The sequence below is a fragment of the Anabrus simplex genome, chromosome 7, assembly GCF_040414725.1.
Source record: "Anabrus simplex isolate iqAnaSimp1 chromosome 7, ASM4041472v1, whole genome shotgun sequence".
Classification (NCBI taxonomy): Eukaryota; Metazoa; Arthropoda; class Insecta; order Orthoptera; family Tettigoniidae; genus Anabrus; species Anabrus simplex.
This window is the reverse complement of record NC_090271.1, coordinates 57,389,550-57,409,012: the sequence shown is the minus strand read 5'-3', so window position 1 is coordinate 57,409,012 and position 19,463 is coordinate 57,389,550. Positions and strand designations below refer to the sequence as shown.

The 19,463-nt window shown below is 38.4% G+C and overlaps 1 protein-coding gene across 1 annotated transcript in view; it reads left to right on the top strand.

The window, feature by feature from the left end:
• The window catches only part of c11.1 (maestro heat like repeat family protein c11.1), a 264,060-nt gene that overhangs the window by 157,800 nt on the left and 86,797 nt on the right, over positions 1 to 19,463 (top strand). The window contains exons 15-18 of the mRNA XM_068228566.1: positions 2,793 to 2,980; positions 8,734 to 8,912; positions 13,961 to 14,136; positions 16,830 to 17,078. Coding sequence (XP_068084667.1) covers positions 2,793 to 2,980; positions 8,734 to 8,912; positions 13,961 to 14,136; positions 16,830 to 17,078 — 792 coding nt within the window. The remainder of the gene's footprint in view (positions 1 to 2,792; positions 2,981 to 8,733; positions 8,913 to 13,960; positions 14,137 to 16,829; positions 17,079 to 19,463) is intronic.

Genomic DNA, 19,463 nt, shown 5'->3' with positions numbered 1-19,463 from the left:
AGCTTTATGTCTATCACCCTTTCCTTTATACACAGGGGCTACTATAGCAACTCTCCATTCATCTGGTATAGCTCCTCCGACCAAACAATAATCAAATAAGTACTTCAGATATGATACTATATCCCAACCCATTGTCTTTAGTATATCCCCAGAAATCTGATCAATTCCAGCCGCTTTTCTAGTTTTCAACTTTTGTATCTTATTGTAAATGACGTTGTTATCATACGTAAATTTTATTACTTCTTTGGCCTTAGTCTCTTCCTCTATCTCGACATTATCCTTGTAACCAACAATCTTTACATACTGCTGACTGAATACTTCTGCCTTTTGAAGATCCTCACATACACACTCCCCTTGTTCATTAATTATTCCTGGAATGTCCTTCTTGGAACCTGTTTCTGCCTTAAAATACCTATACATACCCTTCCATTTTTCACTAAAATTTGTATGACTGCCAATTATGCTTGCCATCATGTTATCCTTAGCTGCCTTCTTTGCTAGATTCAATTTTCTAGTAAGTTCCTTCAATTTCTCCTTACTTCCACAGCCATTTCTAACTCTATTTCTTTCCAGTCTGCACCTCCTTCTTAGTCTCTTTATTTCTCTATTATAATAAGGTGGGTCTTTACCATTCCTTACCACCCTTAAAGGTACAAACCTGTTTTTGCATTCCTCAACAATTTCTTTAAACCCATCCCAGAGTCTGTTTACATTTTTATTTACCGTTTTCCACCGATCATAGTTACTTTTTAGAAACTGCCTCATACCTGCTTTATCAGCCATATGGTACTGCCTAACAGTCCTACTTTTAAGACCTTCCTTTCTATCACATTTATTTTTAACTACCACAAAAACAGCTTCATGATCACTAATACCATCTATTACTTCAGTTTCCCTATAGAGCTCATCTGGTTTTATCAGCATCACATCCAAAATATTTTTCCCTCTGGTTGGTTCCATCACTTTCTGAATCAGCTGTCCTTCCCATATTAACTTATTTGCCATTTGTTGGTCATGGTTCCTGTCGTTCGCATTTCCTTCCCAATTGACATCTGGCAAATTCAGATCTCCCGCTACAATCACATTTCTTTCCATGTCGTTTCCCACATAGCTGACTATCCTATCAAATAATTCCGAATCCGCATCAGTGCTACCCTTTCCCGATCTGTACACTCCAAATATATCAAGTTGCCTATTATCTTTAGAAATGAGCCTTACACCTAGAATTTCATGTGTGTCATCTTTAACTTTTTCGTAGCTTACAAATTCTTCTTTCACCAGAATGAAAACTCCCCCTCCCACCTTTCCTATCCTATCTCTACGATACACACTCCAGTGCCGTGAGAAAATTTCTGCATCCATTATATCATTTCTCAGCCATGATTCAACTCCTATTACAATATCTGGTAAATATATATCTATTAAATTACTTAATTCTCCAAACAAGATTCGCATCGAGAAAAGTTATGTAATGTTATATAATGCGTGTATGTGTGACAGTTGTTGGCTTAAGATAAGAAAGGTTTAGAAAATTCATATCGATCGATCATATTATCGATTCAGTTCAGATTTCATTTCCATTCATTTGGCAGTATTACCGGAGCCGGGAGAGCTCCTTACTCCTCACCCCCGTAACACTAAATATCACTCAATCAATCAATACTGATACTGATACTGATTATGGGAAAACATGTTGTGTCATATTCTTATAGAAGCCTGGCCAGGCGGTGTATACAAAGAGGCAGTCTTGAGGGTTGAGTGGAGTTGTTTTAGTGAGAGTTACAAGTGCAAGTCGTTAATCGAGTATGTGAATTTGTTTCGTTGGTAGTTGGTTGATATGCAAGTGTTGCAGTCTCCAGTCTTATTCTTATTCTTCGTAACATGGTTTTGTTCAAGAGCGTAGAAGTCAAGTGTTCAAAATGGTGGTTTATTGATGTGTATGTATAATGTGTATATAGTTTGTAAATAAAATAATGTACATAAATGACAGCATTTCATGTGTGCGTCTTTGTGGTAACAACAAAACTTTTCTTCTGTTGCTGGATTTCTGTGTGGTGAACAGCTTCTTATTATTCAACATGGAAAGGAAATCACAGCAGCAGAAGCCACTGAGGCAAGGGCAATACAGGAAAGAACTGGTACGAGAGTTGGTTGGTGATATCCGTAACCGAAATGTCAACAAGAGAGGAAGACCATCAACCAGTAATGAAGAAAAATGGCTGAATGGGAAGCCTCACTTCATATATTCAAACACCAAAGAGAAGTTCCAAAGATTGTGCAGTGTGCAGTAACAGATAGAAAAAGTGGGAAGAAGAGAAACAGTGTATTTTTGCAACACCTGCCACAAGAAACCTGGACTTCAACCTGGAATTTGCTTTGAGAAGTACCACACGGAGAAAAAATATAAGTAGGAAAGGGGAAAACTGTTTAACTACATGTTTATTGCTTACAGTGTGTTTCTATATTGATAAATTAATTCACAATGTTGTGAGTCAGACTTTGTATCTTCATTATACCTTCATTGTGAATATACAGCTTTTTTTGAGGAAAAAAAAATATGACTAGCACAGGACTACACAAGAAGAAAAATTTGTCTGCTAAGGGTTAATGCAATGTAGTGCACTTCTTCTTCCTCTTTTTTTTTTTTTTTTTTTTTTTTTTTTTTTTTTTTTTTTTTTTTTTTTTCAGACCTGAACATTTCTAATGTCTAACAAAGCTAGTCATGTCCTGTTTCTTGACTTGACTAATTGTAATTTCTTTCTTCAATTTTTTTTTAACGATTTGATTTTCAGGATCTGGTGCTGCGAGAAGCTGCCTTGAGAACATTAGGAAGTATCGCTGAGAGCTTTCATCCAAATCGGAATAGTTTGCACATCGTACTGCAGAGTCGCTCCCATGTGCTACAATTGGTGCTGAATCAGCTTCAGTCTGAGTCGTGGGAGCTGGCCCCTACTGTTCTTCGTGTAGCCACAGCATTCATGTATCCTTACTACAAAGAAAGTATAAGATCAGTAGGATGTTTTAAACGGGATTGAGCAGACTGTAAACAGATGAAAAAAGTAACAGTAGAATTCTGTACATAAAGAAAGAAAATAACCTATAAGTAATCAGAGAATAGGAATGGTTGTTAATTAGGGAACTGATCACTCTAGGTCAGAGCGACTTGGCTGACTTGACTGAAATGTGGGTACCTTGATGCCAAGTTTATGTCACAGTCAAGAGAGTGAACACACTCAGCACTTCAGAGAAGCAGTGACTTTCCATTGTGACTTCGAAGCTTTCCTTGCACCATTTTTAATGAAATGTTGATTGTATTACTGTACAACAAAAGACACTATACAGTAAAACCTTGTTAATTTGAGGTCGTTGGGGCGCAAAAATCGGTCTTCGAGTTACGTGATTTCGAATTAACCGCCAACTCGTAATTCAGAAATGCCAACCCTTGTGGCGTCACAAAATATTCTAATACCCGTTACTGCCTGCAGTTAACTTTGATTCACAGTTTGAACCTTTCAGATGCCATGGAAAAATCTATTTCCAAAATGTATCCAACAAGGTGCATTTACAATATTCAAGTAATGCACTTGGGTAACTCACTGGCAAACATAACCTCACGCAACGAAAGAAAAAAAGCATTAATAAAGGAAGAGGAGAAATCTATGCTGGCACCCTTGTGCAAGTGCTTTATTCATTGGTTTACTGTACTACATATGTTTTAGATGCCTTGTACTTGGACAGAAGGTACCTAATGCTCTTAAAAGATCATGGCTTATCAAACTTTCCTATGGCAAGGGGAGAAAGTCTCTTGCTTCTGTCTGCATTACAACACAGTACAGTGACTGTCCTTGTACGATTTCCCGCCATGGCCCTTCTCTCGTAATTCATAAATGCCAACGCTTGCCACATCACAAAGTTTTCTAAGTCCCATTAATGCATGCAATCACCTTGATTCACAGTTTAAACCTTTTGAATGCCATGGAAAAAAAGCTATTTCCAAAATGTATCCAACAAGGTGCATTTACATTATTCAATTTATTAATGCACTTTGATAAGTCACTGACAAAACTAACCTCATGCAACGAAAGAAAAAACACACAATTCAAAGAAGAGGACAAATTATGCTGACTCCCATGTGCAAATGCTTTTTTTTTTTTTTTTTTTTTTTGGATTACTGTACTGTTTGCATGTTTTAGATGCACTTGCACAGAAAGTGCCCGACGCCCTTAAAACATCGTGGCTTATCGAACTCTCCTATGACGAGGGGAGGAAGTCTCTCGCTTCTGTGAGCACTGGAACTCAGCAAAAGACCCCACCCTTGTACGATTTCACAGCTGGCACTTCTCTCCTTTCAAACTGTAGGGCCGTCCGGGCTCGACGTTAAAAAAAATGCAGTTTCATTGGCATTGACATTATTGCCTGGTGCGTACAAATTGATTATATGAGCTTTTCTCCAACTGTTGGCATCACTAGTGTTCGTGAATTCTGCTTCTCCACACACTGCCTGCTACGTGATATTGTGGCATTCCTTAAAACGCTGAATACAAAAGAATTACTATTTCACTCAAACTTAGCAAATATGAAGCACACTGTAGACACACCTAAGCAAGTGAAAGTTACCCCTGCACATTCCAAAAGACGCGTTCTGTCATGACGCGGATAAATTTTGAATTTAGATTACTCTGAAAAATACTATTCTTAAAAAATGTAAAGGCAGTTTTGAATCAAAAGTCTGAATTGCAGTAATGGGACTGATGTTGTTCTTCGAATTACAAATTATATGTATTTCGAATTAAACAATTTAAATAACATGCAAGACCGTATCTACCGTTTCTGAATTAGGCAAGATTTTGAATTATCGAGGTTCTACTGTAATTACAAGTAGGGGTTACTTTTAAAAAAAAATATTTGTGTATGAATTAAGAGGCATGGTTTTATTTTCCTGTATTTACACATTCAAAGAAAACTGAAAAATACAATATCTTATGCTAGAATGTATAAAAATATGAGTTCTAAGCCTTCCACCTATGATTTACAATTTCTTGGATGCGAATGACAGAATTTCGTCTAAGAAAAACTTCTATTATTCATTCAATAAAATGTCATATGTTTATATTACAACTTTAATGCTTGATTTTACACAGTATTGTAGTGTTACGTGATTATGTATTAAGTCCTACTTTGTTCCCATTCTCACATGTAGTCTAGAAACATGTGGACTGAAAGAGAGAAAAGTTAGTAAATTGAGGCATTTTCTACGAACTACCCTGCAAAAAACATGCAAGGACCATATAAGGAACGATAGAAGAGAAGCTAAGGACTTTGAGACTAACATGGTGTGGACATGTAAAGCGAATGCCCGGCACAAGACCACCACGTGTATACCCAGAAAGAAGTGTTGAAGGAAGGTAGCCAGTGGAAAGACCTAGGAAGATATTGCTACACCAGCTGAGAGAGGATGTGGAGAAAAGAGGAGGGAATTGGGAGTCAGTGGTGGTGGAGAAGGCACTTCTGGACAGACAATGATGGCAAAGATACGTTCAACACACCCTACCTGGCACTTTGGAGGGGTTCTATGATGATGATGATTATGATGATGATGGTGATGATGATGATTGTGTTACATGACTTTCCTTTCCATTGAGTTTCTGAAAATAGTATTACGAGTAAAACGCTGTCTGTTTTCTCGATCTAATTCAGGATGGCTCAGTTAGGACACACAATTATATTCAACCATGAATGACCACGTTTTGCTAATTGCTGTCTATGAACCAAATCTTTGTCCTCACAGTAGGTAGTCCAGCTCACCAGTATTACTTGGAAGGTGGTAATCCTGATTGACAACCCATCTTACTTTCACTTCGTCTCGCAAGTCGTCACCCCACACAGCAGCTGCATACAGACAGATATGAACACAGGGCTTCTGGCCAAGACAACTTGCAGCGACTGTTCCTTGGCCCGACTCCAGAGAACTCCCCCACCTCCTCCAACACACAGTCGACACAGACAATTTACATTGCCACTCCTCACAGTGAACTACTTAACACATTCACTACAAGCTCCTCAGTGGGTGATTTAAACCTACAGTCCAGACTTTTTTACATTTTACATTAAATGTTACTATACGAAAACAATCATAGGTACAACATTGAAAATTTCAACATACCTTGAGGATGACTACTAGTAGTGCTTGAAGCTACGGTACCAGGTTTGACATTTTTCTGGATGGAGAGGCACACCACACTTTCCACAGAACCACCTGGTCGAAATGGTGGATCATTAGCCGGAGTTCGCTTAGGGGGCTGCACCGGTGGACTACACACAGATGCTGATGAATCTACAGAAAACTGAGTTGGGACCGGCGACAGAACTATTCATGGCTTCTGATGGTTCTTCATGTTCACTATCTTTTAAGAAGTTCCTATGTATTGTCTGCATGAATGTCAGGAAAGTTATGTTTCAAGTTAGTGGATTTTTGGAAAAGCCTGAATGCATTAAAAAATGAATACTGCAAAATGTAGAAAAACATTTTTTTTCCAGCCATTTCACTGTTTTTCGCATGAATGGATGCATTGCCAAATACTGGTCGGCTGTATCCACTCCGTGCAAAAATTGCCCACGTATACTGTATTCCCCTGGCTAAGGTAGGGATCTAGCAAGTCAAATATAGTGTCTCTGATGTTTGTGCCACCTGCATCATAGATTTTCAACTTACATAATGTACCCTGTAGGGGATTCACAAACCATCCTTACCAAAATCTCATACTTGGTAATTTTTCCTGGATTGTAAACTCTGAAACATAAGTGGCCCCTCCAAGCTAACATTCCTTTATCAGGGGCAATTTTCTGATCCATAGTATACACAATTGAAAACTGGTTGCTGAGCCTTTCGAGATCGGCCTAATTTTGTACAACCTATCAGCATTCCCCTCATAATGACTACTGTCGCGAAAGTGCAAGAACGACAATATGTTTTCGAATTGGGTTCGTGCCATGGTTTTCGAAAAAATAGGTGAGCCGAAAATAGTGTCCTCTGTCCAATGCATTTTCAGATCTGGTTTCTGAATTATTCCCGTTACAAACATTAGTCCTAAAAAATGTTCATCTCATTTACATCAACCGGTTTCCACGTTTGAAAAATGGAATATTTAGTGAATGGACTTGGTGCTACAGTAATAACTTGTTCCACATAAAGGTTTGTCTGATGGCATACATATTCAAGGAAATGGTCATTTATAAATAGATTGACGAAAGACATAATTTCGTTGCTATTTTCGATGTCAACATTTAATCCTACCCAGCCAGTGAAATTGATTGCAGGTGGGCACTAAGACGGATGCATATCAATTATTTGAATGTGCCGAATTTCACTTTGCCCAGAGTTTGGCATATCATCCTCGCAGTTGCTATCACTATCACAGAAATCAGGGATGAGTTCATTACCAGAATCATCGATCAATAATATGTCTTCAATTTCCTCACTTCGAATACTGCGATTGGAACTCGTCATCTTATCGCGACACAGTCGTTCACTTCACTACACACCCTCACAAGAATATCACGACTGCCTTATGTGTGTTTACTAAAAGAAGAAAATAAAGCATTGGAAGGTACCTTCTGTTCAGGTAGTCAGGGTGAGAGACTGTTAGTTTATATGCCATCTATTGTTTTCAACATGAACTACGACTTTGTACGAATTTAGCACTAAATTTAAAAGTACGTTTACATCACGTGACCTTAAACATCTTAACTCAGATACGGTCCTGCACATAGGCAGCTCTTAAACACCGTAAGGCGTCTACGGGAGTGAGCGTGTTAACACTGACACTAAACAGCAATAGCTAACCAGCACTGCAATATTCCTCACAACAACGTAACTGCACCATTCTACTCACACCAGCTGTTCCACACACAGATTCCAAGTCGGTCTACAGTCCACAGTACTACAAGGCAGTACACAGACAGTATACTGCTTAGTACATGAAGATACTCTGACTCCAGTGGGACACTGACAACAACCAGCACTACAGTTGTTAGGCAAAATTTATTATAAAGAAATCACAACAACTCATCCACCTATTTACCCTGTTTCTCCAAATCCAAGACGACCCCCACTTTTCTCTTCAGAAAATTAAATCAGGCTTAAAATATGCTTTGTGAAATCATAATATTATTTATAACAAATTTTATTTAATTTGAGAGAAAAAATACGCACACAAGTGACAAGTAAATCATACCTACTTTCCTAAGCATTTTCATTAGAGGTATCTGATACTACCTTTGAAAGTTCAGGGAATTCCTCTTCATTGTGCTGCTTTGCGAGCCCGCGTGAGGCACAACCGGCAATGTAATTCTGTTAAATACCTTTGGCATTGAATATTTGTGAACAATACCATTGAACTTCTCAGTGACTGCTAATCCTTACAATTTAAAGAACATTTCGTAGAAGAACAAGCTAGGAACAGCGGCAGTCTTCACACAGATTTCTTGATTCCATTCTCATATTGTTCTCCTTTCCACTAAAGCTGGAATGTACGAAAATTTGAAAAGTATAAGTCATCTTGTAGCTTCTGAGGTAACTAGATGCATAAAACATCTTTGTAAAATTTTGTGTGAAAAATTGAAATATAAGCTATCTAATGTTTTTAAGTTAGAAGGTTAATGTAGGCTTAATCGTACAAATAGTGATTCTTCTTGCTAATCTTGGTCTGTAGTATCTACCTTAATTACTGCCAGAAAGCTTCCGCCTTCTTTGCCATCAGAAGAACGAGTATCGATATTAAAAGTGTGCTTCGATGAAGTGTTCCTGGCTGCTGACACAAATGGTTATGTCATAGACAAGACTGATGGTGAAATGAACAATGGAATGCAGCATGCTGAATCTCAACTCTTTACCAAGTGTCAGTCTGCTTTAGGTTTGTATAGTTCCAAGAATCTATGTTGAAATTATTATTTTCCATATAGGAATCACTTACTTTGCATAGTTAATTATAATTGTCTTTTTCCTGTCCCATTACTTGCCCCCATTATCTAAATCATAATTTGACAGCAAATTCATTACTTTAATTTATCTGACTCAGTCTCGTCCTTGGCTTTGATGGTGTGAAAGTGACTGAGGTATGAGCAATGCTATAATGCCGTTCCTTATGCAGCATGTAGGTACCTGTGATGAATGGTGTGAAAATATTTCTCATAGGGTCAGGTGGTGTGTGCATTTCTGTGGGCTTGACTGACTGATGTGTAAGAGAACTATCTGGCTCAATGAGAAAAGCAGTAGGAAACTACCTCACTCATCATTTTCTTAGTACACCTTTTCAGTGATGTTTAGAGTATCTATAATACGTGATGGAGGAGCTGTTAATATAACCAGAACATAGCTCAGTACTGTTGTGTCTTGGCCTTTAGAAGTCAATCACAGTCAAAACCCATGCCAGCACCACTGCTGTGACTTGAAAGCACAGAAATCATGTCAGTCCTCATATCCAACAAGTAATTGTGGATTAGAACAGTCATGCTTTCTACTGGTAACTCCCAGACGAAGGTTTGAAAGAGAGTTGCTGGAGTGTGATTAGGGGCAGTATTGATTGTTTAGTTATGATGAGGAAATAATTGTGAGATATGAATTCATGCAGCTGTACCTGCTCAGCAGTGATGTCACTCTCCTAATCATTATATTATGTGCTCAATAGGTCCATTCATATCTCAAGTGGAGACATTTAATGATGAAATGACTTATTGAACATACTCAAATGAGAGTTGGAAGAAAGTGCTACATACTTAAGGTTGTATGATATCATGTCATAATATATTGATATCTATTTGTCTTGCTAAGCTCCTATTTATAGTTTTCTGGGACTGGTTCTAGTTATGTGACTTGTTATATTTTGTGATCATCGACTTGGATAAGACACTGGACTGTGTCCCAAGGAAAATGCTGTGGCAAGAATTCAGTCGCAAGAAGTACCAGAATATTCCATCAACGTGATGAGAAATGTGTACTTCAATTCAGCTTCATTAGTGAAGGGTTATGCAGTAGTCTGCAGCAGTTTATATGTTGGCATCAGAGTTCGCCATGGCTGAGCCTGCTGTTATTTAACTGTACTGTGAACCATCCCGCAAAAAACATTCAGAAGTCAACACCTCGGAATATTGTATAGTGACACCTCGTTAAGACATTTCTGCAGGGGACAAAGAAAAAAAGGAACTTGTTAAGCAAGAAAACATACTAATGAACTAATGAATATATGAATAAAACTATCCAACTGGGATATGGAAACACTAAATACGATTTTTTTCAACATGAGGGCATTTTACATTGTGTATCCATGGGTACAGTGAAAACTATAGGCCTATCTATAATTGCTAAAGATGAGGTGAAAGTATTAAAAGGTGTGAAAAACATGAGAGAACAAATATGAAAACCTTTTCTGCTGGGAATTATAAAATAACAAGTACCGGTACACTGAGAGGTGTGAAAAACACCAGACAACAAAGATGAAAACATGTGCACAGGGCCAACAAAAATATTGAAGTATTATTGCAGATCACACACTTTCGAAAATAAATATTAGTACAAGCCTTTTATTTCAGAGCAGTGGGTTTTTAAACGTTATTTTGTGGTCACACTCTTAGACGATGAATTGGAGGTTACACTCGACTCTTTGCAACACCTAATTAGGCTTCGTTTACTTTCATTAGGTTACTCCGGCTCCGCATCGAACTGAGGAACTTGGTCTAGAGCACAAAGGACCTCCACATGTACATCTTGCCACCTCACGAAGTACCTGAACATAGATTTTAAAGCCGCTGTTGAATGTCACCTTTATTCACACTGCACTTCATATCACCTTAGTTATCAAATTTTGCCATGAACGTAGAGGCGCGCGGCTGTGAGCTTGCATCCGGGAGATAGTAGGTTCGAATCCCACTATCGGCAGCCCTGAAAATGGTTTTCCGTGGTTTCCCATTTTCACACCAGGCATATGCTGGGGCTGTACCTTAATTAAGGCCACGGCCGCTTCCTTCCAACTCCTAGGCCTTTTCTATCCCATCGTCGCCATAAGACCTCTCTGTGTCGGCACAACGTAAAGCCCCTAGCAAAAAAAAAGTTATCAAATTTTATTCTTGTCACTACAAGACAAATAACTACAACTATTTTAAGTTTTTTTAAATGTCAGCTTAATGTTTTAAACATAATATGCTTTGTCAAGACTTAGCATCAATATGTGTGTTCCTTCTCACATCAAGATTAAAAAAGACTTACAATGTCTTAGTCAAATATGTTATATTATGGTGAAAAAGATTTAGCTTTAATGTGGACTTTTATCATGGACAAACTTATTTTTAAGAAAAACACTTTCTACTTTTCTTGTTATGTGTGTATATATTGACTTGTGATTCTTACATCTTGCACTTTTTGATCGATCGGCTGATGATGACACAGATATGGTATCAAAACCGGTACCACATGTAAACATGTTGTGATGTAATTTGCTTAACAAAGCAGTATTGTATTGAAAAGGTGGAACCTAAAATATACCTCATTTTATTGTGAAACTCCAACTAATCAATCTTCAGTCAATCAATGAATCATCACTGATCTGCATTTAGGGCAGTTGCTCGGGTGGCAGATTCCTTATCTGTTGTTTACCTAGTCTTCTCTCAAATAATTACAAATAATTTGGTAATCTATTGAACATCTCCATTGCTAAATTATTCCACCCAACTTGGCTTCCTATAAATGAATATTTGCCCTAATTTGTTCTCTTGAATTCCAAATTTTTCTTCATATTGTGATCTTTTCAACTTTTAAAAACACCGCTCAAGCCGGTGCAAAACTGATTGTGGTGGTATGTACATGTTATGAGGAGGCCAGATCAACACATAACATGTAATGTCCTTGATATCCTTTTAAGAAGACATGGAAGAGGTAAAAGCCTCAATTATGTGATCAAGCATGGTTAGAAAATACCTGGAAAATGCTCATATATTCCCAACTACTATACAGCACAAGACCATAAGTTCTGAGGACTGAGGATTATGAAAGCTAACCCTGAATGAATGAACAGGGAAGGAAAAGATTAGGACAGTGTTGATGAAGTGATGCAATACCTCCACGACAAGAAAGGGCTCTCACTCCACTAGCCCTTTCAAGTATCTCAGAGTGACCCTGGCTGTCATGCCTGCTCCCCAATTTCATATCCTCAGTCACTGCACAGCCAATATGATGTATGCCTAGTCTGGCAAGCAATTGTACACTGCTCTGTGCTGTATGGCTTGGTAGAAAATCCCATGTCTAGGTTTGTGGCCTTTGTAGTCACAAAGACCTGGCAAAGTACTCACCATTGAGGTCACTGTGACAATAAAAGATCTCAAACATAGAAAAGCCTCTGGCTTCAGTGGAATCCATCCTGAGTTTCTCTTGAATCTAGGGAAGAATGCTAGGTCAGTCATATCTTAAGCATGGTGATTCTACTCAAAGTATTCAAGAAAACTAAATTGTTTCCAGTAATTCTACATATTACCAAAGGTGTATAACCTCATTGCTCCTATTTATGCTTGCTGGAGATCTAGCCATAATTTTACTGGAAATTACATTTTCTTGTATTATTATCTAAAATGCAGACAATTGCAAATTACCAAGTAAGTTATCCATATGGTTAGGGTCATGTAGCTGTGAGCTTGCACTCAGAGGGTTCAAACCACACCATATTCAGCCCTGAAAATGGTTTTCCTTGGTTTCACACCAGGCTGGGACTGTACCTTAATTAAGGCCATGGCCACTACCTTCCCAATTATAGCTCTCTCCCGGCCTTTGCTTCACCGAAAACCTTCGATGTGATGTGTTAGTGTGATGTTAAATCACTAGCAACAAACATACGTACATACATCTTCATTATAGACTGTTATGCCTTTCAGCATTCAGTCTGCAAGCCTCTGTGAATTTACTAATCGCTGCCACAATCCTCTGTTTGCAACTAGTTCTGTGGCCTTCTTTAGTTCTATATCTCATATCTTTAAATCATTGGAAAACTGAGTCTAACCATCATCGTCTTGGTCTCCCTCTACCCCTCTTACCCTCCGTAACAGTGTCCATTATTTTCCTAGGTAACCTATCCTTCTCCATTCGCCTTGCATGACCCCACCACCGAAGCTGGTTTATGCGTATAGCTTCATCCTTCAAGTTCGTTCCTAAATTAGCCTTTATTTCCTCATTCTGAGTACCCTCTTGCCATTGTTCCCACCTGTTTGTACCAGCAATCATTCGCACTACTTTCATGTCTGTTACTCCTAGCTTATTAATAAGATATCCTGAGTTCACCCAGCTTTCACTCCCATAAAGCCAAGTTGGTCTGAAAACAGACCGATGTAAAGATAGTTTAGTCCGGGAGCTGACTTCCTTCTTACAGAATACTGTTGATTACAACTGCGAGCTCACTGCATTAGCTTTACTGCACCTTGATTCAATCGCACAATACTACCACCCTGAGAGAACACACGTCCTAAATACTTGAAATTATCTACCAGTTCTAGCTTTACATTCTCAATCTGACATTCAGTTCTCTTAGATTTCTTACCTACTGACACCATTTTAGTCTTAGAAAGGCTAATTTTCATACTATACTCATTGCACCTATTTTCAAGTTCTAAGATATTAGACTGCAGGCTTTCAGCGCAATCTGCCATTAAGACCAGGTCGTCAGCATAGGCTAGACTGCTCACTACATTTCCACCTAACTGAATCCCTCGCTGCCACTTTATACCTTTCAGCAAATGATCCATGTAAACTATGAACAATAAAGGGGAAAGATTACAGCCTTGTCTAACCCCTGTAAGTACCTCTTTTTATCACTAGCAAAATAAAAGAATTGCAAATTGGGGGTGATGTTTGAATATTTTTTATAATTCTACATAATTTTTGGCTGGCATATTAATTTTGCAGAATTGTTTTTGTGTCTTCCAGTATGCTTAGTGCAGCAACTTTTGTTGGACAGTGTGACTCCAGCTACCTTGGATGACATGTTTACCCTTCTTGAGCCATGGTTTGCAGCGAGTGCTAGTGGTCAGCGCGCAGCAGCTCTTGAAACACTCAATGGTGTTCTTCAGTGTTACATCAATAATATGAAATTTGGGTTTGAGGTGAGTTTCTGAACCCAACTGAAGTGTTATCTCAGTAATTGTATTCTTTAACTGACTCGCAGACATAACTCATATTTATAAATAGTACTATAGACCAGGAGAAGAGAAGCTGGTCCCCACCATCGGCTGTCCTGAGAATGGTTTTCCGTGGTTTTCCATTCTCCTGCACTAAGGCGAATGCCGGTACAGTTCCTAGTATAGGCCACGGCCGCCAACCCATACACCTTGTCCAAACATCTCCTTCACCTTGTCGCATATCCCCGGCCTGAGAGACAGCATTACCATCTAGGAGGCCTCCCATCCCCTTCTGGGGCAGAATGAAAATGTTTCAGTAGTAGTGAACAGGAGCCATCAACCTTGTGCAGCAGGGGAAGGGGGAAATGAATCAGGTGATAACAGTGGCATCCTACCAGGCATTCAACCACTGATTTGGTATTGTAATTTTATAAATACAATTAAAACAGAAATATTTTATTTTAAAGGAAAAAGATATGAAGTTTTACATTTTGGGATAGCAAAGCAAGCAAAGTCACCTCCGTCCAGGCCATGCAGGCCCTTGGAGGAGTGGAAGGTAAAGGCTTCCACCATTGTTAACCTCGGCACGTGATGGGGTAGAGTGGTTAGCTCTACGCCCGGCTGCCTTTGCCCCCAGGAATTAACCTGGTACTCATTTTTGGTGTAGGCTGAGTGAACCTCAGGGCCTTATGCACCTCCGGAAGTGGAAATCTCGTTTCTTAAATTTTTACGACTTCCTGATGGGGATTCGAACCCACGTCCTTCCGGGCGAACCAAGCACGCCTTTACCGCCTCGGCCTATTTTGGGATAGGAAGCATAATATTTATTTCTTGTTAAAGTAGTTTAGAACAAAATAAAATGAAAAAGTAACTCAGTTAAAACAAATTAACAGCAGAAGGCAGCACAGAACAGAGAAATGTCCAAGCAATACTGCATAAAGCTCAGCACCATTTTTGTTCCAACACATGAAATTTGTGTTGGACTTGGTCCGACATAGGACTGGAACGGAAAATTAATGATGTCGGACAGTGTCCAACATTGGACCCCAAAAGGTTAAAACAATAACAAATAAAACTTAAAACATATAGATATCCTCTTTCTTATATTACTGTTTACATATACTAATCCATGTAAACCTCACAGATATTCTCAGCCTCTCACTCAGAGAAGAAATAAGCAAAAAAGAATGGTCTCCAGCTGCTCTCTCACAGTAGAAGAAAGTTAAAGTGTAGACCAGTGGTTGAGGATATGCACTGATGGTTTATAAAATGAAAATGAAACGTTGATGGAGAAGAAATAAATTCATAAGTAATATAAGAACATAAGGAAGTTAGAAGAAAATGAGGAGGGCATTAGGAGACAGGTTAACATGAACAGCTTCTATGTTAAGATCTGTCTTAGGGAGAACAATATCTAATATACTTCAGAGTAGTGTTTGTGGTTGACTTTCATGTTGATACAGCATCATGTGCTATTTTGGAGTTCCTTAATATGACTATTCCTGGGAAGTTCTGTTTGTAGTTTAATAAATTAGAATGGTATAAGAGTTTCCATTTCACCATGATATGTGAAGAAGTGTGTAAAAAGGGATGCACAGATTTGTTTCCTTCCATTTACTATTCCTGCCAGGGCATCCACCAACAAGCATTCCCTTCTCATTAAGTAGTCAAGCCCATTTCCCTCCTTCATTCTGATGACTTCTAATAATTCCTCATCCCCAACTCTTTTCATTCCTTAATATTTTAATTCTGCTTATGTTTTCTATTCTCCTCCATAACCACATCTCAGATGGTTCCAGCCTGCTCTTCTCATTCTTCCTCAATGTCCAGATCTCAGCTACATATTATATTGTCATGCTCCATAGTCTTTACTGATCTCTCCATCAGACCTTTCTCCAAACATCTACAGGGGAGATTTTCCTGTCTATTGAAAGCATCTTCGGCTAAGTCTACGAGTGTTAACCCTTCCTGATGGCATTTCTTATTTTCTCTTATACACTAGAAATTTAAGACTGACACTTCTTCAGTTTTTCACTTATATTGATGCTTACCCTTTTTTTTTTTTCTGTGCTAATCATTGTTCTTTTTCTCTCTTTGTTAATTCTCGTTCCATTACTGAGCAGAGTGGCTGCTCATGTTAATGCGCCATAGCAATGGAGCCAATATCTCCATTTTGGAGACGCACGGTTCACACCCCATCGTTGGCTGTCCTGAGAATGATTTCATTGGTTTCCCATTTTTGCTTCCAGGCAAATGCCAGGACAGTTCCTATTCAAAAGCCGCAGCTGATTCCTTCCATCTCCTTGCCCAGTTTCATTCACCATCATTCATTTCATCTTCATTAACTCCTCAACTGAGGTTGGTGTCAGGAGGAAGGGCATCCGGCCATAAAAGCATGCTGTATAGATTCACCCCACCTCATCCCTAACCCCGTATCAAGAAACGGGACAAAGGAGACATATAAATAATTCTCATTCCACATTCCATATTAATTTACATAACATTTCAGTTACGGCTCATTCTCTTCCACTGATAATACCGTGCAATCAGCAAATCTCGTACTTCTTTTTCTCTTTTCTGTTATGTTCTTTGGTACCTTTATTATTTCTTTTCCCCCTCCTCTTTGTTTGGTGCTTTTAGAGCAGTGTTATTTCATTGTTTTCTTATGTTTGTTTTAGACTCCGAGCAAATTTGGTCAGACTGGTCTGATGCTTGGACGAATTGTTCCTCGGTGTACTGATCCAAGCATGAAAGTGCGTCGTGCAGCTATTACTTGTGTGCGGCTGGTACTTTGTCTTGCAGCACGTTATGAAGGTCATATGAGCGACTATGACAATGACCTCACTAGTGCTCTAGCTCAAGTTCAGAGTGATATCCAGACAAATGATCCTACTAAGCTGTTTCAAATTACTAGTGAACTGGCACAGGTAAGCATTAAGATTTTGTTGCTAAGATCTTTTTTTTATCCTTCTAACTATTTCTGCATCATCCAGCTGTAGTCTTACCAGTATAAATTGATATTGCTGCAGCATATTGAGTGTTATACAAACTCTTTAGTTAGTTGTGATAATAAACTACAGTGAAACCTCGTTAAGGCATTTCTGCAGGGAACAAGGAAAAATAACGTGTTAAGCGAGAAAATGTACTAATGCGTATACGAATAAAAACTATTCAACAGGGATATGGAAACACTAGATACAATTTTTTCCAACATGAGGTTATTTTATGCCCTGTATCCACGCGTCCAGTGAAAACTATAGACCTATTTATCATTTCTAAAGATGAGAGGTACGTATTAAAAGGACTGGGTGAGTTGACCGTGTGGTTAGGGATGCGCAGCTGTGAGCTTGCATCCAGGAGATAGTGGGTTCGAACCCCACTGTCGGCAGCCCTGAAGATAGTTTTCCATGGTTTCCCATTTTTACACCAGGCAAATGCTGGACCTGTATCTTAATTAAGACCACGGCCGCTTCCTTCCCACTCATTGCCCTTTCCTATCCCATTGTTGCCATAAGACCTATCTGTGTCAGTGCGACGTAAAGCAACTAGCAAAAAGTATTAAGAGGTGTGAAAAACACAAAAGAACAAATATAAAAACCTTTTCTGCTGGGGATTATAAAATAACAAGTATCGGTACACTGAAAGGTGTGAAAAATACTAGACAACAAATATGAAAACATGTGCACAGGGGTCAACAAAAATATGGAAGTATTATTACAGAACGCACTCTTTTTAAAACAAATGTTAGTAGAAGCCTTTTATTTCAGAGCAGTGGGTTATTAAACATTATTTTGTGGTCACACTCTTAGACAATGAATTGGAGGTTACACTTGACTCTGTGCAACTGTGAGGAATGACTATGGCCGCTATTTTGAATCAAACAAAACTTTGACAAACTTGAGTGATCAAGTCGAAACTCGAAGATGCGAGTTTCAACATTCGCGACCTCTGCGCACTTATGCCAGTCCACTTTCTGACAGATTTTAATTTTGTTTTCATTAATAAGGAATTTTACAACATTTTCTGTATCTGTAACTAGGCTATCACAAGACAAATATGCACCACGCTAGTCAATTTCACAGGATTATATTCCTAATCCAGATATAGGCTATCACGCGACAAATATTAGCTACACTTCACTGTACCACTCAACACAAAATACATTTCTGCCTTCTGAATGGAATGCGAAATACAAGCACAAACAGGCTCGCTTTGTTATTTAGCAATCTCACTGCTAATCGGCAAGAAAAACTAAACATTCCTGAGGCTGACAGCTTGCTCCCCGGAAGTGCAACTTATTCTTTGAAGTTCAGGAAGGCCTTTTCCCATAATCACCCAACTGTGGCTATGGCTCTTACCCGAGTTAATAGGTACCTATTAATATCATTGTAATGTTTTTATAAAAACATCAAATGATTTTTTAGTATCGAGAAGGTGGAATATTAAAATTTTGTATTTACTTTAAGCATAGTCTCAACTCAATACGGAACCTAACAATGAAGTTTATTACTTTGTTTCTTACCCGAGTTGGAAATCACATTTTTTTTGGAAGGGATGACAAATACAGTAACATTTTCAGCTCTAGGAAAACTGTGATTGTACTAAACAGTAATAGTGAAAATTTGTGATGCGATAAACAAGGTATTTTTAATATAGATTTAATACAATGAGGATCGTGACTTTGAATTAACAACCTGCTAAGCGGGGAAACAGGTTTCACTGTATTTAAGAATATAAAACAATACCAATACCCTATCCAGTGGAGTACGTGGTGTGTTTTTAGTTAGATTTCTTTATGAATGATGACTTAAATTAACAGTAGTCTTTGGCTATACCAGTAAGTATCAGAGTCGATGAAAAGTGTGCAAACAACTTACGTCACTCAGATGACTGTTCTATATGCCAAAATGACAGATGATTTACAAACATTGGTTAAGAAAGTTAATGTCACTTGCAACAACTAATGGAAAAATTAACATTAAGAAGAACAAGCTTATGATAATAAGTAGGAAGAGGAGCACCAAGTTTGCATTCTCAAATTACTGTATGGAATGGAAGGATGGACTGTAAAAGAACATGACTACAAAAAGCTAGAATCTTTTGAAATATCATGTTACAGTCATATGCTTTGCATCTCATCGAGAAAGATCAGGAACTCCTTGGTGATGGAGAGGAGGAATAAAACAACTGAGGTTCTTTCCCTTAAGGATCGTAAACTCATATACTATGGTCATATGAGGGAAGAAAAGTATAAACTCCTATGGTTGATACTCCTTGGTAAGTTTAATGGCTTTGATATCTGCAAAATTGAT